Source organism: Amorphotheca resinae, assembly GCF_003019875.1.
Source record: "Amorphotheca resinae ATCC 22711 unplaced genomic scaffold M430scaffold_1, whole genome shotgun sequence".
NCBI classification, from domain to species: Eukaryota; Fungi; Ascomycota; class Leotiomycetes; order Helotiales; family Amorphothecaceae; genus Amorphotheca; species Amorphotheca resinae.
The window spans coordinates 1074466-1096946 of NW_020194471.1; the positions used below are offsets into that span (position 1 = coordinate 1074466).

A 22481-nucleotide genomic window follows, 5' to 3' on the forward strand; every position below is an offset into this window, starting at 1 on the left:
TCCATATTGCTGTAGTATTGTATGCTTTTCCTTCTCCATTATATTCTTCTTTTTTCTTTTCCTACAGTACCTGGGGTCCTTCGTAAGATACCTTACCTTAGGTAGGTGTCTGTCCTCCTTGTCCTCCCACCAGACCCCCACCTCGGGACCGCCCTCAAAATGTCGACTCCCAATCCCCTCAAAGAGACTCAGTCAACCCCTCCCCCTCCGGTCTCCGTCAAGACCTTCCACATTGCCGGCATTCTCACGGATGTTTATGGTTTGGATGAGCTACCGCAGACATGTAAATCAGTGTCTTGTCTCTGGCTTCTGCATGGAAGACTTCAGTCCAAAGAAGTAATGGCCGGCGTTGCTTCTGCATGCATCAATGATTGGAAGCTGCGGCGGCCAAGCGGTAACGAGGTCGGCCTCCTGGCAATAGCCTTTGATCAGCGAAATCACGGCAGTCGACTCATCAATGCCCTGGCAAACGAGGCCTGGAAAGGGGGCAACGAGACTCATGCTCAGGATATGTTCAGGTACCCTACCTTTCTTTGTATATCGTCCTGCTCTGATTAAGCTTAGTGTTTATCATGGCACCGCCCTTGATACCAGCTTTCTTATAGACCATTTGGGATCTTACGTTCTCTCTGGCCCCAATGCACCACATATTGACCAGCATTTGATCCTCGGGATCTCCCTTGGTGGTCATGCGGCCTGGCAAGCGTTCTTCAACGATCCTCGAGTTACTGCAGCTATTGTCATCATTGGATGTCCTGACTATATGCGTATGTTTTCTTTTCCTATTAGCGAGTACATGGGTGGGCATGTATAAATACTACGGGTGGTTCAAAGCGGGACGTTCCCAAACCTCATGTCTCCATCAGGAGAGGAGGTATATCTGTCCCGGTTAGGCTTTTGCTAACCTTGGGCAGGTTTGATGAGTGACCGTGCCCGGCTCTCTAAACGCGAAACATATACGACGTCCAACGGCGCAGGATTCTTTGGAAGCAACGATTTCCCGAAAGCACTCATCTCCAGCATTCAGAAATCCGATCCGAAGGGAATGCTGTTCGGGACTTCTGAGATCCAGTCCAACCCGCCTGAGAGTGAGCAGAGACGTTTCCGTGAGATATTCGACACGAAAATCAAAGGCAAGAGACTACTTGTCTGTTCAGGAGCAGATGATAAGTTAGTCCCGTATCATTGTGCGGAGCCGTTCATGCAGTTTCTCAAGGAAGCAACGAGCACATGGTACAAGGATGGAAATGTCTATGTTGAGGATAATGTCTATCCGGGGGTGGGACATGCCTATAGTCCAGACATGCTTAGAGACACTACCAGATTCGTCAGTGACATCTTGGCAGGCTCATCGAGCATTGGTGGGAAAGGGGCGTCCAAAATGTAGTTAAATAAACCCGATTTGTATGGCTCTCCAAATTCTCTCTCGTCTCCTTGCCGCCATCTACACTTTTCCCATGATTTCAAAAGTTCTCTCAATTGTGCTTCGAGGCTGGGCATGGTAGGATGCTGTGATTGCGCGTTAGCTCAGCCTCTTGAGAATGACGTGGCTGATACCATTACCTCACATGGTAGTAATTGTGCCTGGTATACACAGAGATCTTCGGCTCATGCTTAAAGGGTGGGTTTCACTAACAGAGCAGTACTGATGAATTGGACACTTGTTGGAACCTCACTTCGAAGCCAAACGCCCGCTTAAGAAGAGGCCCAGTGAGTAATAAGTATAAGCGGCACGAAATTAAAGTCTCCTTGCTTGAATTCAGGAATCCGAAAAAGCAACAGACGGCTTCCACTAATCTGGAGAATTTCTTGAACCCTATAGATCCATTTCCCAAGGCTGCCTCTCATCCTTCAGCACCTCCTCCCTCAAGCCATCCTCATACTCTATGATCTCGCTTCGAACTTGGCTTCTTAGTCTCTCTTCCTCGCTGCCAAACAGCATTTGACCAACCTGCCAGTGATTCCTCTCCCTTCTCTTTCCCCTCAAAAACTGGCCTGTGCCGAATCGATCCCTTTCCCAAACCCCTAGGCCTCTCTCCTTCTCACCTTTCCTTACCGCCTGCGTCCTCTCGCCATCCCATTCCCTAGAACCTTCCGTCATATACACTGGATCGATTCCCAAGTACTCAACCTTACCCCTCGGCCACCGCATCGCTCCAACATGCAAGTCCAAAAACCTCTCCCTTTTGAACTCGTGACTCACGATTGTGATTTTCGCCGGCCACTGTCCAGTCCTTTTCCAGAACAGCATCGTGGAGAATATCAGATTCCCAAAAGAATCCAACGCCTGTTCTTCCAGCGCTATCCTCTCCCTGACAATTTCCTCTTTCTGTGTACAGTTGTCCAAGAGGCCCCAGAAATCGTTATGTAGACATAAATCAAGATACGATTGAGCTTCGGACTTTTGCACCTCTTTTCGTGTTTTGGACCCTGAAAATATGAGGAGTCCTGAGGGGTCGTTGGAGAGGAGGTTGAGTCCGGCTTGAGCATGCTGGGTGAACGTGGCCGTTTCGCCTGATTGGAAGGAAGCGATTAGCCATTCTTCTTCATGGAGACCGTTGGACGGTCCGCCGAGATATATTGCATGGCAACAGACGAGAATAAGGTGTTTAGGGACTGGGTTTGTCATGTAGGTATATTATATGGAACAAGCAAAAATGTGTTTGTCGAAGGCACTTTTAATTTCTTTTTTTTTGGGGGGGGGGGGGGGGGACACCGTCGTCTGCCGTGGGGTAGATAAATAATCAGAGGAAATAATTCTCGTCTCCGATGGGACCGCATCACCAACTCTGTCAAACCGCTCTTTGCAACATGGCTTCAGACCCTATTTCGGTGCTGTTCGTCTGCCTAGGTAGAAAAAATATCTCTGAGATCATCTATTTGTGTCCCGTGGGCAGCGGCGTTGACGTTCTTCACAGGAAATATCTGCCGGTCCACTATGGCCCACGGCGTTTTCCAATCAATCGTGTCTAAACCACCCTATCAAGGCCTCATCAAAGAGGTAGATAGTTGTGGGACTGGGGCATATCACATAGACAGCAGCCCAGATTCACGAACGATGTCGGTCCTCGAAGACAATGGGATTGTTGACTATGTGCACGCAGCGCGAAAGGTAAGCTCTCTGAATCAGGCCTCCCGAGCAATCCATTGATGTAGTTCTAGATCCACGTCTCGGACTTCCAGAAGTTCGACTATATCTTTGCTATGGACAGAGACAACCGTATGGAGAATGGCTTCTTGTTCTGCTTTACCCTACCCTGCTCTCATCTCAGACTGCCCATGCTACCAAACCCTGCACCGTACAGGAAGGAGTACTAACATTACGACATTCCAGTGCGAGATCTTCAACGGATTCATCAACGTGCAGGTGGCAAGGCAAAGGTCATGTTGTTCGGAGAGTTCTCTGGAAAGAAGAAGGCTGAGGAGGTTGATGATCCTTATTACGGGGGAAGAGATGGCTTTGAAATCGCGTATGAGCAGTGTGTGAGATTCTCCAAGAATTTCCTGAAGCAGACCTTTCCGGATGTCAAGTCATGACATGAGACAGGAGCACATGTGCGAAGGAGAGCAGTGGATGCCGCCGGATCAAGGCATGAGGCAGCCCCTCCTCCTTGGAATGCGGGGGATGAGGGATGGGGGAGAGCAGGCTCAGGGGCTCACAAAGGATGATGTGCAGCACAGCATCTACGATAGTACGATAACGCCGCCGTAAGCACGAGGCAGAATGGAAGAAAAGAAATGCGTAGAATCGGATTTCGATGTCCCTGATATTTTTTGATATTGCCACAGAGTCCTCGTACTGCTCTTGGCTTTGGCAGCTCAGCCTCACGGTTGTGCGCGGACGACTCCGGTTTCGTGGCGAGGCTGGTGTGGCTGAGCTCGATACTGGGCTCAAGGCTCAAGCGCCCCGTCGAAAAATACCTTACCATCGAGCAGGTTTACGTTTGCGTGAGTGAGTAGGTAGGTACGGTGTAGGTAGGTAAAAGGGATTTGCCCCCATTATTCGTGATAAGTCCCTTAAACGCTTGAAAGGACAAGTACTATAGGCAATCAAAACGCCAATCCGAATATCAATCTCACTTTGTTGGACCCCTCCATGAAATGATGCAGCGCTACGCCCCCTGCCCCTGACTCGCCTGGTAAATCGTACCTGAGGTTTACCAACCTCCCGATGCCTGTTACAGTAAGTATTACGAGTAAATACAGGAGCGGCCCGCCTAAATATGTAATAAGCGAGATCCCCCACCTCCTGATTTCGAGGTTACTCCGTATACGGTATATTTACGGAGTAGCGTAAATAAAGTAAACAAGCCCCCCCCGTGCCCTTCATACGGGGTCCTATCCTCCCTCCGTAGCTGGGTGAAACACCACCAGCTCCATCACCATCAAAGATCAAAGCTGCCTTCTCCTCTCCCAGTACAGAGCTTCTCGCTGACCGACTGGGACGAGGTGCTCTCACAATGGCGTATAATCGTTTAGGTATGCCTCCCCGTTCCGCAGTCGTCTACTGATCGTCCTCTGTTGTCTGCGCGCAACCGTTGCTTATCGGTTGCTATTTATCTACTCTTTTTGCGTTTGATGAATGTCGTCGCTCTTGCGCAGCCCTTGTCTTGACAGCCAACTCTCCCTCACTGTATAGCTGCAATTCTTCACTTAATCATTCCTCCTTCTTCACCGCGACTTTCATGCGCGCCATATGCAAGAGGATATCAAGCACAGCCTTCCTGCATAGTACAGGAGCTTTGTCGCTTTTGCTGCAAGTTTGCGATGCGACTCGTCCGCTCTTGACGACAAGCTCCTGACATCTTTCTGCTCCATAGATCACCCTGGCCAAGGCCCTCAAGACGATTATTACAACATGGACAATCACCTGCGTCGGACACCTTCGCCGGTTCACCACCCTCTGCAGCAAGGCTACCAACTCGAAGACACAGGAGCATACGGCCGGCCGCCCGCTGGATCTCCTGGACCCGGCCTACACAATCTCGAAATACCTATGGGACCTGGGCGCCATACGCCGAGTGACCGTTTACAACCACAACCCTCGGTGAGTCTTTTCAATCTGAAGTCGCACAGAAGACTCGGTGGAACTACCTTGCTAACCTCAATGCGGCAGTACTCCGTCGAGAATATCAACAATTCATATGGTCATAATGAAGAGTATGAGCGAAATTACCCCGTGGAACATCCCCATGGCTACAACCAAGACTACAACCAGGACTACAACCAGGACTACGCCCTAAACCCCCAAGCTCACCACGACGCATACTATCAACCTCCCTACCAACCTTCAGTTCATGAAGAGCACCCCCTTACGGATTTCCCACCCAATAACGAGCCCGGCTACTATGAGCCTGATGATGACCACCGCCCTATTCTCCAACCGCAGGAACCGTACGGCCCAGATCCACATAGTGGACCCGAGTACCAAGACTACGATGGGCCTGGAATATCCCCCGTGCAGTCTCATACCCCCGTCCCTGCCTTGAAGAGGTACAAGACTGTCAAGGAGGTGCAGCTCTTCAATGGCAACCTTGTCCTCGACTGTCCGATTCCTCCTAAGCTCTTGAATATGGTACCGCATGCACAACCACCGGAGCGAGATGAGTTCACGCATATGAGATATTCAGCGGCCACGTGTGATCCTAGCGAGTTTTTTGAAGAACGATTTACTCTCCGACAAAAGCTATTTGCAAAGCCTCGACATACAGAGTTGTTCATTGTGGTGACTATGTACAATGAGGATGATATCCTCTTTGCGCGAACCATGAGCGGTGTCTTTAAGAATATCGAATATATGTGCTCGCGCAAGGACAGCAAGACGTGGGGAAAGGACGCATGGAAGAAAATCGTTGTATGCGTAGTGAGTGATGGACGTGCCAAGATCAACCCAAGAACAAGGGCTGTTCTAGCAGGTATGGGTGTGTACCAAGACGGAATTGCAAAACAGCAAGTCAATGGCAAAGATGTGACGGCTCATATCTATGAGTACACCACACAAGTGGGGATTTCGGTCAAGAAGGATCTTGTCGAACTCCGCCCAAAGCAGCAACCTGTTCAGATGCTCTTCTGTCTCAAGGAAAAGAATCAGAAGAAGATCAATTCCCATCGATGGTTCTTCCAGGCCTTTGGACGTGTTCTGGACCCAAATATCTGCGTCCTTATTGATGCAGGTACAAAACCAGGCAAAGATTCGATCTATCATCTTTGGAAGGCCTTTGATCTGGAGCCAATGTGTGCTGGAGCTTGTGGGGAGATCAAAGCCATGTTAGGACCTGGAGGAAAGAACTTGGTCAACCCGCTCGTTGCAACCCAGAATTTCGAGTACAAGATGAGCAACATTCTGGACAAACCACTTGAATCGGCTTTTGGCTTCATCACAGTCTTACCCGGTGCCTTTTCGGCGTATCGCTATGTTGCCTTGCAAAACGATAAAACTGGGAATGGGCCTCTCGAGAAATATTTTGCAGGGGAGAAGATGCACGGCTCTAATGCTGGTATTTTTACGGCGAATATGTATCTTGCTGAAGATCGTATTCTCTGTTTTGAGCTTGTCTCGAAACGAAACTGCCATTGGATTCTACAATATGTCAAATCTGCTACAGGAGAGACTGATGTGCCAGATACAATGTCCGAGCTGATCTTGCAACGACGTAGATGGTTGAATGGTAGTTTCTTTGCTGCTATCTATGCTCTGGCACACTTCTATCAGATATTCCGGAGCGATCATAGCTTCCTGCGGAAGTTGATGTTCTTCATTGAATTCACCTACCAGGCCATCAATATGATCTTTGCGTGGTTCGCAATTGGCAATTTCTTCCTGGTTTTCCATATCCTGACTACGTCCCTTGGAGACCCTACCTTGCTCGGCTTGACTGGAAAGATTCTTGGAGTTGTCTTCGAATGGCTTTATCTCTTCACACTTCTTACATGTTTCGTCTTGGCGCTGGGTAATCGACCGCAAGGATCGAATAGGGCCTACATGTCCATGGTATATTTCTGGATCGTCATCATGGTGTAGGTTCTGCACTCCTAATTTCCAAAGCCGTTGACTAACTGCTTTTATAGCTACTTGATGTTTGCGTCGATTTTCATCACGGTCAAATCAATCCAAGCCGAAGTCGCCCTCAAGGAATTCCACTGGCAGGACATTATCAAGAACAAGATCTTCTACACCTTGATCATCTCTCTGGCCTCGACTTACGTGCTTTGGTTCGTGATGTCATTCTTGTTCTTCGATCCCTGGCACATGTTCACGTCCTTCTTGCAATACCTACTACTCACCCCGACCTACATTAACATTCTCAATGTCTACGCCTTTTGCAACACCCACGATATCACATGGGGAACTAAGGGCGACGATAAAGCTGAAAAGTTGCCTTCCGCGACGCTGAAGCCTGGTGGCAAGGTCGATGTCAATATTCCTACGGATGACGGAGACTTGAACGCCCAATATGAAGCCGAAATGCGCAAAATCGTTACGAAAGCTCCACCCGAGAAGCGGGAGTTTTCTGCCAGCGAAAAGCAAGAAGATTACTACAAGGGCTTCCGGTCCCGCGTCGTGCTCTTCTGGCTTGTTTGCAACTTCGGCCTCGCAGCAGTCGTCTTAAGTACGGCAGGGTTGGAACGTCTTTCTGCAAGCACGAATGATAATAAGAGCACCATCTACATGGCTGTGGTGTTGTGGTCTGTTGCAGGCCTCTCATTTTTCAAGTTCCTTGGTGCAACGTGGTTCCTGATTGTTCGCATGTTCCGAGGAGTTTAGGGAGGAGATATTAGCGTGCTCATCATACCAGCGATTCATCATTGTGTTGATCATATCGAGCGCTGCATTTTTGCCTGTGATGGTTTTTTTTTTTTCTCCTGTTCATGTTTATGTAATTTCCTTTGTTATCTAATGATGGCGAAACGAGAAGTGGAATGAGACGAATTGGATCCATCAATGCGCTTTTTCTTCAGGCTACGATGTACGTATCTAGGTCCGGAAAGATGGAATATACCCTTTTGACATGATTAAAACCTTTTTTTCTTCTTTTTCTTAAAACCAGGCTACGAAGCCGCTTCAGCTCCCAGCTTGTCTAACTCCAACTTGAGGAATTCCTCGGCGTTAATCAGTTCAGTGCTTCCGTACACTACTCTCCTCTTGGCCGCGCCCTTTTCTGACCCGCTCCCACCCGCGCCCGTCCTCTTAGCCCACTCCTGCAAATTGCCATACTCATCCATGCTACCACCGCCAACTGTGAAGACAATCGCCTCACTAAACCCTTGCCTCCTCTGGCCAAACGTGGCTCCCGTTCCTGGTCCATGAGCGCCCAGGCCACCTCCCAGCCCGCCGGGCATCTGCTCGCGTTTCCGCGCCGCGCTCGGCGGAGGCATCGTGCCTCTGGCGTTCGCGCTCCGCGGATCAAAATACAGGTAGTTTTCCGTCTTGGCGATGGCGCTGCTGGAAGCGCCTGCGGGGTCCATGATCGATTCGGTGATTTTGGTGACGGTGAGATCACGGTTGGCGGGTAGGAAGTTTTTGACGCCCGAGATGAGGTTTTCAAAATTGGCGCCGACGCCGGATTCTTTGAGGGAGGAGGTGAGTCGTGAGGAGATGCTGCTGAAGCCGCGGAAGAGCTCGGTGGAGGTGGAAGCTTGCGAGGGAGTTGAGGATGGCGCCGAAGTCATCATTGTCATCCGTGTTGTAGCCCGGACTCTGGGAGAGCGTTAGCTTGAACCTGAAAGTGGAAAGGACTGTAAAAGATGAGAGTGCTTACTGCTTGACATATGCGAGAGACGTGGTGTCCGCACCTGCAGCCTTCAACGCCTCTTCGAACTTCTCCATATCGGTCCTTGAAACATCCTGCTCGGTGCTCAAGAACCAGATTATGAACAATCGGAGTTTATCCATCGGCTCCTTACCCTTCGCCTCATCGGTCAGAATCTCGAGCATTTGTGCCTTGGTCTGCTTCATGATATTCTCCTCTAATTGGAAGAAATTGTCGAGTTGTCGGTTTTTGATGCCGGTTAATAAACCCGCCAAGATATTCATATGCATATCAAGGATAGCCTTCCTTTCCCGCAATTCGGGCAACAAAGTAATTGCCGCTTTCAAATGCTGCGCAGATGCACTTGTGTCATTTTGGAGATCTTCTATCGAAGAAGCCCCCGTCTTTTTGGTGAGCTCATTGGCATCGTCCTTATATCGCATTAATTCAGCGTCGATGTCCTCCGCTACTTGAGGAAACGGGACTCCAGCATTCTTGGTCCAGAAGAAGTCGCTTGCACTCAGGTCGTAGGACTTCTTAGTCGTACCCTTGGCGGGGTTTTCCTCGTCGATAGGTGTTTCTACTGTGATACGGTTAAGCTTCATCTTTAGAACGTCATGAACCAGCGATTGATAGGTCCACGAATGTGAAAGCATGGGTATCAGATCTACATTCCGGTCCAGAATGATGAGTACTGGTCGGGACGAGGGTGTTCCACTCGCTGTTGATGGTCGATTGCTCGGAGCGGAAAAGAGGTTGTCTTTGGAATTAAGGATGTGGTCTCGAAGTTTTCGATCCAACTTTGCAGCTATCATCTCCGCTGCCGCCCCCTTCGGACATCGTATAATGGGCATGACACCTGGAAGAGTTAGCGAAGCTCATTTGAAGCTGCAGAGGATCCATACCCATAGTAACCATAACACTAAATAGCCCGCTGACGATGCGGTCTACCACATGGTCCAATTCTTCATCGTTCGTCCGCGCGCTATTTAACGCCCAGTATGTGTTCTCTTTCTGCATCCCCAAGCTGAATAGGTCCGGCTCCGCGACGATGAAATTCAAATATTGGTCATAGAATTGCGCTATGCTCTCTGACGTACCAGCTTCTGCCGTCTGTTTCGCAAAATCTTCAAGTAAAGGCCGGGGTATCGAGGAGAGGAAATTAATGTATGCTGGGGAGTAGAGGCCGCGCGAGAGATCTGAGGTAATAGCTTTCAAATTTGAAGATGTTGGTTCAACAAGGTACAGTACAGGAACGTCTGGAATAGGGTGCCTGGCCGAAGCTATATGCCTGACTTGATCAGCTGTTTGTTTGAAGAATAGAAGGAGCTGGAGCTTGGTCTTCAATATCGCAGCTCAGCGCGCGGAACATACATATGCATCGTGACCCCCCATGTCCGCAAGTCGTTGACCCGTAACACACTGCTTATGACATCTCGTCCGAGGTCATCGAAGACCAAGACTTTCCATATTGGGTCCCCATCCTCGTTGAGAATCGGGGTAGAAGGAATAGCAATGGAGCTCTGTTCCTGGCTGTCGGCGGATTGTTCAGGTTCGTGGTTCAAATTCAGCATGCGCTCAATGGACCCTGCAAAGATACAAACGTCAGCGCGAAAGAAAAGCCCAGAATGCGCAGCAAGCTCTTACTGATTTGACGGTCCCGGAGGGAATTGTGGCTTGATGCCATGGTAAGTGCTGGTGTTCTGGAAGGCTGCCAGCCAAGATTCCGGAGCGGGTTTGTATCATGTAATGTAAAAGTCTGGCAGCTCCTCCTCCAAACTTAGATAACAGAGGATTCGTGAGAGAGGTCGTAGAGCAGTTCGTCGGGACAATGCGCAAGAATAATACTAGAGAAAGTACACAGTAACCCAGTAGCTTTGGACCTTCTCCTACGCATGGGTTCTTGATGCCTGAGCGAGGGACCGTAGATAGTAAGGCGTCAAGGCGTCAACTTGTGTACCAAGGTACCTAAGATGTACTAACCTACTCGGGACAAGTCACGGCTGACCCGCGCCACGCCCAAAGTGGAAAGGAAACCTCTGCGAATCGATATCTGCCTAACTATAAATAGTCTAGAGATCTGTCCCGAAGAAGCAAGCGAAGCGAAGCGTCAAATTGAAACGAAGTCCGCAGCCGATCTTCCATCAACAACACCTCACTCTCTCTCTCCCTTCCTTCATCGCCTCCATCTCCAACCCCCCAAGTTCTACATCTCCAACCCATCGTCTGTCAGTTGTCGCAGCCTCCCAAGTTCTTCTTCGTCTTCATCGTCGTCTTATTCTTCTTCTCTGGCCGCCATGGCTGCGACTGTTAACAGAAACAAATGATCATCGTACAAATGAACTGAACCAAAAAGTGACCGGGTTGAAAAGGGTTGAAAGGGCTGCTTGCGCTCGCTCTGTGGGAGAGCTTACCTTTTAGACTCCAAGAAACAAGAAGCATAAGGGTACGGTAACACCTTGACCTTAACATCTTGCTCGTTGGCCCTGAGGACGGGAGTAATTGGCGGCGAAGAAGAGAGACAGCAGGAAGGCCGCAAACGCGCAACTCGCCCAAAAGTGTTTCGCCCCACAAGAAGAATCCCAAGAAGCCCATGAGCCGGGAGAGTAAGGGGGTCTAGACTTGTTGCCCGTATTGCAGCCGTCAGGCCATTCCTCCGGGGACTCTCTGAGTGTCCGGCATCTGTCACTGCTCGTGGGAGCCCGTTGAGTGCGCTGCACACTCTCGAGTTCGCAGGCAACTCAACTTCTTTGTCGCGCTTTTTCTTCTTTGCCCGAGACGGAAACACCCGGGAAGAGCGGCGGTCCATTCCTGCTTACGGCGCCCTTTTGAGCTATCTTTTACTCTCCGGCCACCGTACCGCCCATCACGGCCACCGTACCGCTAGTTCTCTGCGCCGTCTGCCTTTGTTGCCTTGCTGCCTTGCTGATTCGAGAGTGTTCGTTTAGTGGCCCAATCATTCATCACGCATAGCCTTCCTTATCTCACCTTCCCGCCCACTACGCTCCCGCCCTTACCACCCTTACGGCCCCGCGCTGCGAGTCTTCCGCGATAATCTCAGCCGTCTTTTCAATCTACGCACTCCGCGCGGATTCCCGCTCCACTCCACCAAACCCCCTCCACTGCCCTCCATCCACCCCTGACCAGGATATATCACGTGATATACACTTCCCTCACTCGCAATCATGGAGGGCAATGCCCACCACGGCTTCCTTCAACAGGAGGATGTCAATTACGATGATCTCATGAACAACGCGGCGTGGCCTGTTTCCGCTGGAGATCAATTCTCCTTCCCGCAATCTCACCCAGTACAAGACCCCTATCAGCGGTACACGACAAGCCAACCTTCGTTCAACCAGTACCAACAACCAGCGTATGCGGTACCTTTCTCAAACCCGCCGTATACTTCGCAGTATCAACATGCGACACCGTCTGATGTTTTTGGGCCTGCCTCATACAATGTCGATCCTTCTTCCATGCCAGGCGCCGCTCTCTATCACGGGCCCGAAAGCTCCTTCTCGTTCCCGCCAGAGAGCGCAACTATATCCCCCCACTCCCTCCAATACAATATGCCCTCCAACCAACCAATACATGGTGGTGTGTCGAATGTACCTTTTCAGCAGCCGACGAATAGCTATAGCCAGCGGCCTCCAGAGCAATCCACGGTGTTCTTCCATGACGCTCAGAATGGTAACATGCAGCAAGATAACCCCATTCGGTACCCTACTTTGCCGAATGGTTCCATGGATTATATGTCCAAGCAAAGCGTGAAGAGACCTCGTGAAGGCGATGCATCCTCGACACCCTCAACGCCCTCGGCACCCTCGAATAATCCCCCTGCTCAACAGACCAAGGTAGAACAGACCAAGGTAGAACCGGATCGAAAGCAGCCCAGGATAACCAACCCGGAGCTATTAACTGGGCCACCACGCTTTGAACATGCGCCGTATATCGTATGGTCCGATACCCCCGTATACGTACCGCCTGGCTTGAAAAGTTAGTATCTATCTCCTCGGGCGTTTCATCTATTCTTATTTAGATTCATGCAACATACTGACCTTTGATATTTGGCAGGCACAGTCCCTAAATACCATCCGCGCACAGCGAGGAGTGGACAAGATCTTATCCCTGGTTTTGACATATCACGTAAGTCCTTTGGTCATGTCTCGGTAAATTTATGAACCTGGTTTCCAATTTGGCGACCTGTGTTCAGTTTTTATGAGCTTTTGTTATTGACTTTGCTTCTCGCCTAGGGATATCAACACCCGCGCGCGTATCCTCCGCCACCAAAAAGATCCGAGCCCCCAAAGAAAAGAAACTGTCTGTGAGCAAGTACAAGGGAACCAGTCAGGGTCCTAGACAAGCAATTGATAGATCGACGAGTCTACATGGCAATGGTGAAAGTTTGGGTACATCATCAAAATCTCCATCCACGCCAACTGAATCGAGCTCTTCCGAAGAGGAGTCTAGTTCAGAAGAGTCCGAATACGAAGATGATGAAGAGATGCCTGTCAAGGATATCAGCGAGGTAAGCTTCAACATACTTGCACGTGTTCCATTGCTGGTGACTTGGGCAAAGACGTTATGTACAGTGTCGATCTGCGCGTTGATATACAGTCAACGGTGATTCTTAACAAGACCTTCTGGAGAATGTGATAATTAGTATTGATGGCAAAGACTAATAATGACCAATAGGTTCGTGCACCAACGCGCCCGTCCGATGTCGCTGCCGCGGCTGGCTGGGACGCAATAGGCATTGTATGGAAGGATCCCAACTCGAATCCCAGTGCAGATGTTGTCAAAGGTGCTATCGAGGAGTATGGTGCTTTTGTGGGTGCGCTCCGACTTCAACTTAAAGCAAATTCTACCAAGACGGAAGAAGCTGCGCAGCGTCCAGCCGAAGTTGATAAACTGAAGCAAGCTCGGAGAGTCCTTCTCGACTCGCTGTATGAGACCATTAATGCGGCAAATACATTAGGCTATGGTGCAATCGTAGAGAACTTGGGAGGTCATGAAAAGCTAGTTCACGGACTGACGACAACTTTGATCGAGTGCATCAAAACTGAAGATTTTCTTGGTAAATTGCCAAAGGCTATCTTTAGCTTGCTTGCCAAGTTTCAAACAATGACTGAAGCTTTGTTGAAGAAGCTTCGATTTGACAGTATTCAGAAGCGCTGGAATAAGAAGGGCGATGAGCAGATCAAAAAGGATATCGCCTCAATTCTTGCCAATACAACTGACGCCAAGGATAGAGCGGCGAAGGCTAAAAAGGAAGCCGTGCGAGCAGAAGAGGATAAGAAGGTTCTGGACAAGATAGATCAGGCCAAAGCTCGAAGCTCTGAAACCGTAAAAACTGCATCCAATGTCACATCCACAAAGAGACCACATGAAGGAGACTCCAACGCTAGCAAGCCCAACAAGAAGTTCGCATCAGATGTTTCTGGTACGCCCGCTTCCACATCCAAGTCGGTGCCACCGAAACGACCAACCAACCTTCTGGCGAACAACTTGCTTGGCATCACGTCGAAGCCTGCTCCAAAACCTGCTCCCAAGAAGCGCGAGCCATCCCCTCCAGGCGAATCGAAATTAGGGGCAATTTTGGCAAGTATCGCAAAGCCACCAGAACCACCTAAAGCTCCAGAAGCACCACCTCGACCACCGGAGACACCAGAGGAGAAGCAGCGCCGTGAGCGGAAGGAGAGCAGACGGCACTTAAGGGTTAAGTTCAAGGAAGGGCCAGAGCTGGAGGAGATAAGATTATTCAAGCATGAGCAGGCTGAGGATGAAGGTCGCCAAGACGACATGCTTAGGGATGCTCATGATGATCGCTCGGAGGGTATGATGCACAAGAAGCGTGTTTCGGAGAAGATGGATGCAGGCCTCGAAGATGATGAGAGCTTACCTGGCGATATCGAGGAACGCCCGTACCCTGATCTTGTCCTGATTGATTTCAGCGAGTTGGACAAAGCAACGTTATTCGGACCAACTTATGTTACGAGGGGCGGGGATAAAACTTTCACGACGCCCGAGCAGCAAACACAAGAGCGACGCGAAGCTTTGGAACTTATGGTTATCTATACTGATCCCAATGACATTCCACCCTCGGCGAAAGAACCACCGCAAGACTCCACAGCTCTGCAGCAAGAGCGTGAACTTAGAGGGCCCACTGAACCGTGGATAGTACAGCGCCTCAAAGAAATCCAGCAATACGGTCCAGATTACGCGATCCAGATCTTCCTGCGCCGAAACGAGGAACAGAGATTCAAAGAGATACGCGAAAATCGGGCTCGCGGTATTGCTACATCCGCAGGACCCCCTTCGGCAAATATTTCTTCGATTCTACAACAGCTTGGTGGTGATCCTGCAACATCTCAACTGTCGCACCAACAGAATTTGTCTCAGAAACCTACAACTACAATGGATCCCAAAGCCTTGGAAAACCTTGTGCGCATCGTGGAGTCTCTGAAGGGCAAGCCGTATCCAGCCACCGAACCACCAGATTGGATGACAAGTGAGACACAGCGGGCGGAATGGTGGGAAGGCTACAACAGGGATAAGGCCGCCAACCAGCGGAAGGCTTCTGGTGATCAGATGGCTCAGGTGCAGGCTGCTCAGTTTCAACCGCAGCCCATGCTTCCTACGCAAATTCACCAACAGATGTCAACACAACAAATGCAATCGTTCCCAATGCAGGCGCCGCAGCCCAACATAGCTTCGATCCCCGAGCTTCCAAACGACGTAGCCCAGCAGGTTCAGGCCTACCTTGCAGGTTTTGCTAACAATGGAAACAACAACGGCTCTGCCTATCAACAATACAATTTCACTGGCTGGCCATCTAGCAATGGCCCGGGTCAAGGGGAGTGGGAGAACGAGCAGTTGCAGGCACGACCAAAGCAGACCCAAGACAATCATAGTTCGGATGGCAACCAGCGGGGATTCGATTCGCAGCAGTGGAACGGCGGGTTTGGTAACGATGGGCTGTTTGATGAGAATGGTGAATACAAGGGAAAGAAGAAGCCGTGCAAATTTTGGGGCCAAGGAAAATGTGCGAAAGGTGCCAAATGCACTTTTCTACACGACGGTGAAAATTAAGTGGCTACACCTTCCACAGCTACAACACACCATATCCCATCACCCGTTGACTTACCGAGCTTGACTGGCCGAGCAACCCTCATGGCTGAGTTGAGTACGTATGACAACCAAACACTCGTTTATTTGCGGCACTTGTTCATGGGAAGGCGTTTCGAGAGCATGGATATACCCAAACTCTTTGACCTCTACACATTTCTTTCTCTGTATCCTAGGGTTCGGCATGCGTGCTGTGGCACGATCACAACAACTGGCTGGCTGCATTTGCGCATTTCATCGGAAGAATCTCTGCCAATTGTATCACCAAACAAATTTCATAAGCGATGGAGTTTTGGGTCTTCCTCTGGGAACGGGGCCCGTGGTACCAGCTTGCACTATGACGGCTTACAATTATTGTACATTAGACGCAAGCATTAATGAAGCTACATCAGACCAAATTCATTAGATAAATGATTTCCTTCACTACAAAAAATCTCACTGCTGAGCACGGTTATGATCTTGGCGAACTTAGACCCTGTACGAACAGAATAATACGACAGATTCGATTCCTATAATTATCGTACAGTCATCTACAGCAAATCGTCCGTGCACGTAAAACGAGAGTATCTCTAGGTATAGAGTTCGCTGTAGAGGTTGAGGATCAGGCTGTTGGCTGGGGAAGTATGGCTGAGGATAAGGGGCACTAAAGCCAAAATGTTCAGTGGTATCTTGTAGGTGGGAGGTCTTGTGTTGAAAGGTTCATTTTGATTTAACTTAGAGCAAGTTGCAGAAATGAAGGGTATATTTCAGGTCACCAAACCAGAACACATAGCGTCGAGAACTGGCACATTGACCAAAACCTCGCTATGCCCATACTATCTATCCGGGGAACGCAGCTCCGTCTCCTCTCGGGTCACTACCAGCTGAGTAAACGGCCGTTCCATCCTCTACGTGTGACCTAATGACCTGGCCCCTGCCGAACACGCCTCTCGCATACCCTGTGACGATCTCTGCTTGGTGTCCCATCTTCCTCAACTGCTCGCACACATCCTCACTGATGCCCTCCTCCAAAAAGACCTTCCTCCCATTGCCATCGCCCGGGATGCCCTCGGCTCCAATACAGAATCGGGGGGCGTCGAGAGCTGCCTGAGGGTTGTACTTGAAGGCCAACATGTTCAGTAAGACCTGGACATGGCCCTGCGGTTGCATGAAGCCGCCCATTACACCATACACGGAATGCAGGCTTCCATCGTGGACATTGGTAACCATTGCAGGAATGATGGTATGGTAGGGTCTCTTGCCGGGAGCAATCGCATTGGGATGGCCGGGCTCAAGTTGGAAATTCCCTCCGCGGTTCTGCAGCACGAATCCACAGCCCTCGGGGATGATGCCCGAGCCGAAACCATGGAAGTTGGAGTTGATGAAGGAGATGCCGTTGCCTTCCTTGTCGGTAACGGCAAAATACACCGTGTCGCTATGGTTATGGGCAGGACTGCCATGGTCGTAAATCTTGTCGCTGGCCTTCGTGGGGTCGAACAGTTTGGCTCTCTCCGCGAGATACTTCTCCGAGACGAGCTCTGCGGCAGGAACCTTGGAGACGTTAGGGTCTGCGACCCACCAGCTTGCATCGGCGAAGGCAATCCGAAGGGATTCTATGACGGCGTGGAGATATTCCGCGGAGTTGTGCTGGTCTTTCGTGAAGGTGGGGATCTTGCCACTCTTTTCAAGCTCTTCGAGTATTCCGAGGGCCATGAGGGCTACGATCCCTTGGCCGTTTGGCGGGTGCTCCCAGACCTCCACGCCAGTGTTATCTTCATTACTGCCCTGTCCAGAGATCCCGTCGACGTACTTTGCCTGATCCTGGCCGTAGCCCTGTCCTTTGAAGATTCTCGAAATGGGGGCTACTGGCTCGCTGCCTAATTCCAGATGCTTTTGCAGATCTTCGAGTTCGAGAAATCCACCGCGATCCTTGGTCACCTTGACAATTGCTTCTGCGATCCGGCCGGTGTAAAAACCTTTCTTTCCTTCTTTGGCGAGTGTTCGGAAAGTGTTGGCCAGGTTCGGGTTCTTGAGGAGCTCACCAGGTCGAGGTCCACGATACGTGCCGTCTGGATTCTGCTTGAGGAGCTCTGCAAAATTCGGGGATGCCTTTTGGAGCAGTTTCTCGCCATTTCTCCACTGTCACATGATTAAATACGAATAACATGATTTTTGGGGACAGGGAAGGGAGCCTACCATTGTGGACGAAAGCTCAGAAACTGGGAAGCCTCTCTCTGCCAATTCAATAACTGGAGCTAGGATTTGTTCCAAGGATAACTTTCCACTCCCAAATCTTTCAACGGTATCAGCCCATCCCGCTGCTGCACCAGGCACTGTGACTGCATGGACGCTATGCAAAGGAATGTCTCCTTTCTCTCCATCCTTCAAACCCAAATCCTTTCGAATATTTTCAAGAGTGCACTTCATGCCTGCACGGCCCGAGCCGTTCAGAGCCTGGATCTTCTTGGTCTTAGCATTGTAAAAGAGGCAGAACATATCACCACCAATCCCAGTTGATGTTGGCTCTGTCAGATTCAGGCCGGCAGCTAGCAAATGATTAGGAGAGCCAGTCAATGCTTAACTATGAGACTTACCAACAGCAACTGCTGCATCCTGGTTTTGTTATCAGTAAAATATTTGGAAAGTGGGGTGATGGGGCTCACAGCAGCATTTCCACCAGCATCGAGGATTTTGAGACCACATCTTGCGGCCAGAGGCTGAGTGCATGCGATCATTCCCTCCGTACTGTGAACCACACTTCTCCTGCTTGGAAAAGATATGAACTCAGGATCCGTTGCGGGGAACACGGAGTTGAGGTTTGACGGCATGATGGTGAGTGGTGAGGTGCGGATGCCTCTTCGAATACGAGTAACTTGGATTCGCGAGTAGCTGTGAGACTTTTGCCACTGGGCTAGAATTCAATTGAGATTTCAAAGACAACAGAAAAATAACATCAATGAGAGGGAAGCAAGCAAATATATATAAATTGATAACCTAGGTAGAGAGTAGTCCCAAGAGGGGAAAACTAGGTAGAAAGTTGGGGTGCCAGAGCGATTTCGGTAGGTAGTCAACCAGATGTGTCACACTTTAGAATCATTGATATAGATACGACCATCCCCCCTTTCCTGACTTCCGTTTTTGGACAACGTGGTAGCTTAATAGCAAAAAGGCCGGTGTAAAATTATCAACGGACCAAAGGCGGTGGCAGAACCCAGAGCTCCAGAAAAAACAGAAGAGCTTCAGAATAGGAGGAATCAACGCAGCACCGATCGAGTATGTTTAGAGCTCCTTGGATCTGTCGACGATGTTTAGATACATACCTTAAGCCTGGTAGACGACGACTTCTACGATTCTCTAGCACCAGCACCAGTCAGTGTTGACCCCCTCTATCTCCTCTGGAACAACCACTCACGCAAACACAGCAAGCCATGGCTCCTTTTCACCTGCATTGCTCGCGCGAGCCCGTAATATGGCATCCGAACACGATAAATTGAGCAAGGAAACATCCGAGAATTTTGATGCGAAGGTCTCGAAACGAATTGGGGAGTTGAAAGGAGTTGCAACGGCCCTGAAAGAATGGGAGGATGCACAAAACTCACTATCCGAGCTGGAAGCACTCCTCAAAGATCCGTCGACCGATGAGGAGCTCCGTGAGCTAGCTGTTGAAGATCTAGCGAGTACTCGTTCTGAATTGGAAGCACTCACTCGAAAACTGACTACGTCACTTACTCCGAAGCATCCTTTTGAAGATTTCCCATGCCTGGTTGAAATTCGACCCGGCGCTGGAGGAGGAGAGGCAGCTCTCTTCGCGGGGGATCTGCTCCGGATGTACAGAGCGTATTGCTCGCGAAAGAACTTCCGCACCTCTTTTTTGAAATACGAAACCGCGGACGGAGATTCCTCTGATAGTACCGCCCCTCTACAAGAAGCAATTCTCGAGATTGAAGGCCGAGGGGCATATGGGGAGCTGCGAAGTGAGGCCGGTGTTCACAGAGTCCAACGAGTCCCAGCGACGGAAAGCAAAGGTCGAACACATACGAGTGCTGTAAGTGTGCTGGTACTTCCCAGCTTGCCCGCAAACGGTAGTGAGGGGTTAGAACTAGGGGAGGTAGATGTGAACGATCCAACAAGTGATTACTACGTCAATCCCACAGAAGTGCGGACAGATGTCATGAGAGCGAGGGGTGCAGGGGGACAACATGTTAATACTACGGATTCCGCGATTCGATTGACTCATCTTCCAACGAACACTGTTGTCAGCATGCAGGATTCGAGGTCCCAGCATAAGAACAGAGAAAAGGCATGGCAGTTACTGAGGTCAAAGTTGGCACAAGCCAGAAGAGAGGCAAGAGAAGAAGAGATCGTGGCAATGAGGAGAAACGTTATTGGAGTTGCCAAGATGGGAAGAGGAGACAAGGTCCGGACATACAATTGGGGCCAACAGAGAGTCACAGATCACCGAAGCGGTCTGAGCGTGCACAATCTTGATGATGTGATGGAGGGTGGACCTGAGCTGGAAAAGATCATTGAGAGTGTCAAGACTTGGCTTGGAGATCAAGAAATCGCTGGACTGCTGGCGGACGAGGAAGCTGCCAGCAAATCGAAATAGGCCGGTATCCTCTTTGATTTCTGGATTACAACCGGGAAATGGGTTCCTTCGGTGGGGGCCACGCCCTTCCCAGACTACCGATGGCTCTATTTCTGCGCTCGGCCACGCACAATTCAGATCTGCACTTTGGTTTGACCCCGAGTCGAGGCGTCAACACGCGTCGATCAAGCCTGAATGTACATGTTCTATACTATGGTATAAGCCTCAAGACAATCAGGTTGAATAGGTTCGATGAGGAGCGGCATTGATGCACTTCAGGCAACGGTATCGACAAGAAGGATAGGCATTTTCGGAGCTATACCAAGATTATAATTTTTGAAAGACACTTTGCAAAAGCTGCCACAATCCTATTCTCCTTCGACAAAATTACCGCATACCGACTGTCTCAGAGGCGTTGATTTAGCCCTCCAATCTCTCTTTCATCCACCTAATTTGCAATCGCACTTCGGCATCCTCCATCACAGTGTACCCTTTTGTCTAACCACGTGACAACCCCCTTATCATATCCGCATTCCGCTCTTGACATGGCCCAAGGTCCAGAGCTCCAGTGTTCCAGTGTTCGGCATACTCGGATGACTGTTGCAATACTCGACAAGCTATGATTTCATTCCATCCATTAGAAAGCGGCTATAAGGTCAGGCCAGTGCCGCTCTCTTGCAAGTTTGCATACTCGGCTACGTAGGAGAGTCAGGATGATGCCTGCTATGTCTTCGTGGGGTGAAGGTGGCTGGCAGTGGAGACGTAGAATACAGCATAGGAGTGTGATATCTCGCGCTCAGACATTGCGGCCCAGGTGGACTTTGTGGAATTTGATCATCTTCATTGACGCTTGGTATTTTAGAAAATTCATCCGTCTTGTATAATACGGATTGATATTGGCCTCTGATATTCCTAGTCCCTATACCGTGAATATGCTAGCAATCTGGGGATGTGGGTCAGTGGATCCATGCTTGTGAATGGACATTCGAAGCACAGCACCAAATGTACTACTAGGTCATGGCTATATTCGTTAAGTAGCTGGGTAGCTGGATTTTGGGTTTGAGCTACAGCCCTCTTCCCCTCAATTGCCTTCTGCTTCGCAAGCTCCTCTTGATTCCTCATCAGTCTCCGTGCTCCCTCCACAGCCTTACCACTCGCTTCCCCACCCTCCCTGGCCACAGCTCTGGGGTTCCGGTTTCATTTCCCCTCCCAACTCTTTCCTTGCTATAACCCCTTCTTCTATCAGCTGTGAGCCCTACTTACTGCTGAAACTTCTTGAGCTTAAGACGATGGCTCTCTCGTTTCTCGATTTCCTGAAAACGCATATCCATTAATCTCATTCACGATTTCGTTCGGCTCGATTTTCATTCATGAATATAGCGAATGCATCTATGAGAGCACACGCTTTGAAACCCGAGCCTTGCAAGATCTGAGCTACTGTGGCGCATAGGCACTGGGCTGGCCATATGCAAAGCGCCGTGAGGGATGGTGTGACGAGAGAGGGGGGGAAAGCGCATTTACCGAGCATCGAAGCCGAAGACTGCTTGTGTCATATTCGATCTACAGTAACGTACTTGGAGAATCGAGCCACTTGACAAATCGACGAATGGTATCTGCTGGGAACGAATCATGAGGAATGTGTTCTTGGGCCAGCACTTTGCGGACTCTGTTATTTGCTTGCGGTCCAGGCGATCTGGACGGGAGAGAATGTAGGGACGATTGGCAGCCGGGGGATTTTCTTCCTTTTAGAAAAGGATTATATCTTCTTTTCTTCCAAAAGGAAATAAAGTATATATATGTATATACGCAAGATGAAAAATCAAAAATACAAAGAAAAAATAAGAAAGTCGCGCAGTTGACGTCTCGTGCGGGAATGCCTTCGTCACGGCTAATCCTCATTGGGCCGAAATCTGGGGTTCAGCCTAACCCGGCCAGACCTGCACACGCGAGTCGTCTCTTTCTGCTCCGACCAGCAGCGAACCGTCCCGCTCCACCTCGTCCGCCACCTCCACCTCAACACTCCTTCTCCTCCTCCT

The 22481-nt window shown here is 49.9% G+C and overlaps 9 protein-coding genes across 9 annotated transcripts; 5 read left to right on the forward strand and 4 right to left on the reverse strand.

The window, feature by feature from the left end:
• Positions 1–159: 159 nt before the first annotated feature.
• Positions 160–1387, forward strand: M430DRAFT_46525 (hypothetical protein; the record flags this gene model as incomplete). The annotated part of the gene is made up of 3 exons (XM_024867853.1): positions 160–518; positions 565–767; positions 915–1387. The coding sequence occupies 3 exons, from the start codon at positions 160–162 to the stop codon at positions 1385–1387; spliced, it is 1035 nt and encodes a 344-aa protein (XP_024724955.1).
• A 317-nt stretch (positions 1388–1704) lies between these two features.
• M430DRAFT_130961 (hypothetical protein) lies at positions 1705–2629 on the reverse strand (the record flags this gene model as incomplete). The annotated part of the gene is made up of 1 exon (XM_024862168.1): positions 1705–2629. One exon carries the CDS (start codon positions 2627–2629, stop codon positions 1817–1819), a length of 813 nt encoding a protein of 270 aa, XP_024724956.1. The 3' UTR covers positions 1705–1816.
• Positions 2630–2771: 142 nt separating this feature from the next.
• Positions 2772–3721, forward strand: M430DRAFT_112213 (hypothetical protein). The gene is made up of 4 exons (XM_024861466.1): positions 2772–2851; positions 2919–3112; positions 3163–3220; positions 3335–3721. Exons 1-4 carry the CDS (start codon positions 2812–2814, stop codon positions 3535–3537), a joined length of 495 nt encoding a protein of 164 aa, XP_024724957.1. The 5' UTR covers positions 2772–2811; the 3' UTR covers positions 3538–3721.
• A 739-nt stretch (positions 3722–4460) lies between these two features.
• Positions 4461–7765, forward strand: M430DRAFT_46530 (glycosyltransferase family 2 protein; the record flags this gene model as incomplete). Its single annotated transcript, XM_024867854.1, has 4 exons — positions 4461–4479; positions 4821–5047; positions 5117–7017; positions 7069–7765. The coding sequence occupies 4 exons, from the start codon at positions 4461–4463 to the stop codon at positions 7763–7765; spliced, it is 2844 nt and encodes a 947-aa protein (XP_024724958.1).
• A 284-nt stretch (positions 7766–8049) lies between these two features.
• M430DRAFT_93992 (hypothetical protein) lies at positions 8050–10437 on the reverse strand (the record flags this gene model as incomplete). Its single annotated transcript, XM_024869805.1, has 5 exons — positions 8050–8698; positions 8760–9609; positions 9656–10041; positions 10125–10338; positions 10398–10437. 5 exons carry the CDS (start codon positions 10435–10437, stop codon positions 8050–8052), a joined length of 2139 nt encoding a protein of 712 aa, XP_024724959.1.
• Positions 10438–11935: 1498 nt separating this feature from the next.
• On the forward strand, positions 11936–15842 carry M430DRAFT_46533 (hypothetical protein; the record flags this gene model as incomplete). Its single annotated transcript, XM_024867855.1, has 4 exons — positions 11936–12746; positions 12825–12896; positions 13004–13278; positions 13446–15842. The coding sequence occupies 4 exons, from the start codon at positions 11936–11938 to the stop codon at positions 15840–15842; spliced, it is 3555 nt and encodes a 1184-aa protein (XP_024724960.1).
• A 723-nt stretch (positions 15843–16565) lies between these two features.
• Positions 16566–18875, reverse strand: M430DRAFT_62685 (hypothetical protein). The gene is made up of 4 exons (XM_024869005.1): positions 18521–18875; positions 18452–18470; positions 18054–18403; positions 16566–17996 (listed from the first exon to the last, which is right to left on the reverse strand). Exons 1-4 carry the CDS (start codon positions 18683–18685, stop codon positions 16698–16700), a joined length of 1833 nt encoding a protein of 610 aa, XP_024724961.1. The 5' UTR covers positions 18686–18875; the 3' UTR covers positions 16566–16697.
• Positions 18876–19132: 257 nt separating this feature from the next.
• M430DRAFT_93365 (hypothetical protein) lies at positions 19133–20466 on the forward strand (the record flags this gene model as incomplete). The annotated part of the gene is made up of 2 exons (XM_024869774.1): positions 19133–19230; positions 19284–20466. 2 exons carry the CDS (start codon positions 19133–19135, stop codon positions 20464–20466), a joined length of 1281 nt encoding a protein of 426 aa, XP_024724962.1.
• Positions 20467–21667: 1201 nt separating this feature from the next.
• Positions 21668–22476, reverse strand: M430DRAFT_154191 (hypothetical protein). Its single transcript, XM_024863243.1, has one exon. The coding sequence runs from the start codon at positions 22342–22344 to the stop codon at positions 22006–22008; it is 339 nt and encodes a 112-aa protein (XP_024724963.1). The 5' UTR covers positions 22345–22476; the 3' UTR covers positions 21668–22005.
• Positions 22477–22481: the final 5 nt, after the last annotated feature.

Coding starts and splice junctions, on each gene's coding strand:
- M430DRAFT_112213 (XM_024861466.1), top strand. CDS start 2,812: ATGGCTTCAGACCCTATTTCGGTGCTGTTCGTCTGCCTAG. Junction 2,852..2,918: donor GGTGCTGTTCGTCTGCCTAG/GTAGAAAAAATA, acceptor CGTTCTTCACAG/GAAATATCTGCCGGTCCACT. Junction 3,113..3,162: donor ATGTGCACGCAGCGCGAAAG/GTAAGCTCTCTG, acceptor ATGTAGTTCTAG/ATCCACGTCTCGGACTTCCA.
- M430DRAFT_62685 (XM_024869005.1), bottom strand. CDS start 18,685: ATGCCGTCAAACCTCAACTCCGTGTTCCCCGCAACGGATCCTGAGTTC. Junction 17,997..18,053: donor CTGAGCTTTCGTCCACAATG/GTAGGCTCCCTT, acceptor ATCATGTGACAG/TGGAGAAATGGCGAGAAACT.
- M430DRAFT_154191 (XM_024863243.1), bottom strand. CDS start 22,344: ATGAGGATTAGCCGTGACGAAGGCATTCCCGCACGAGACGTCAACTGC.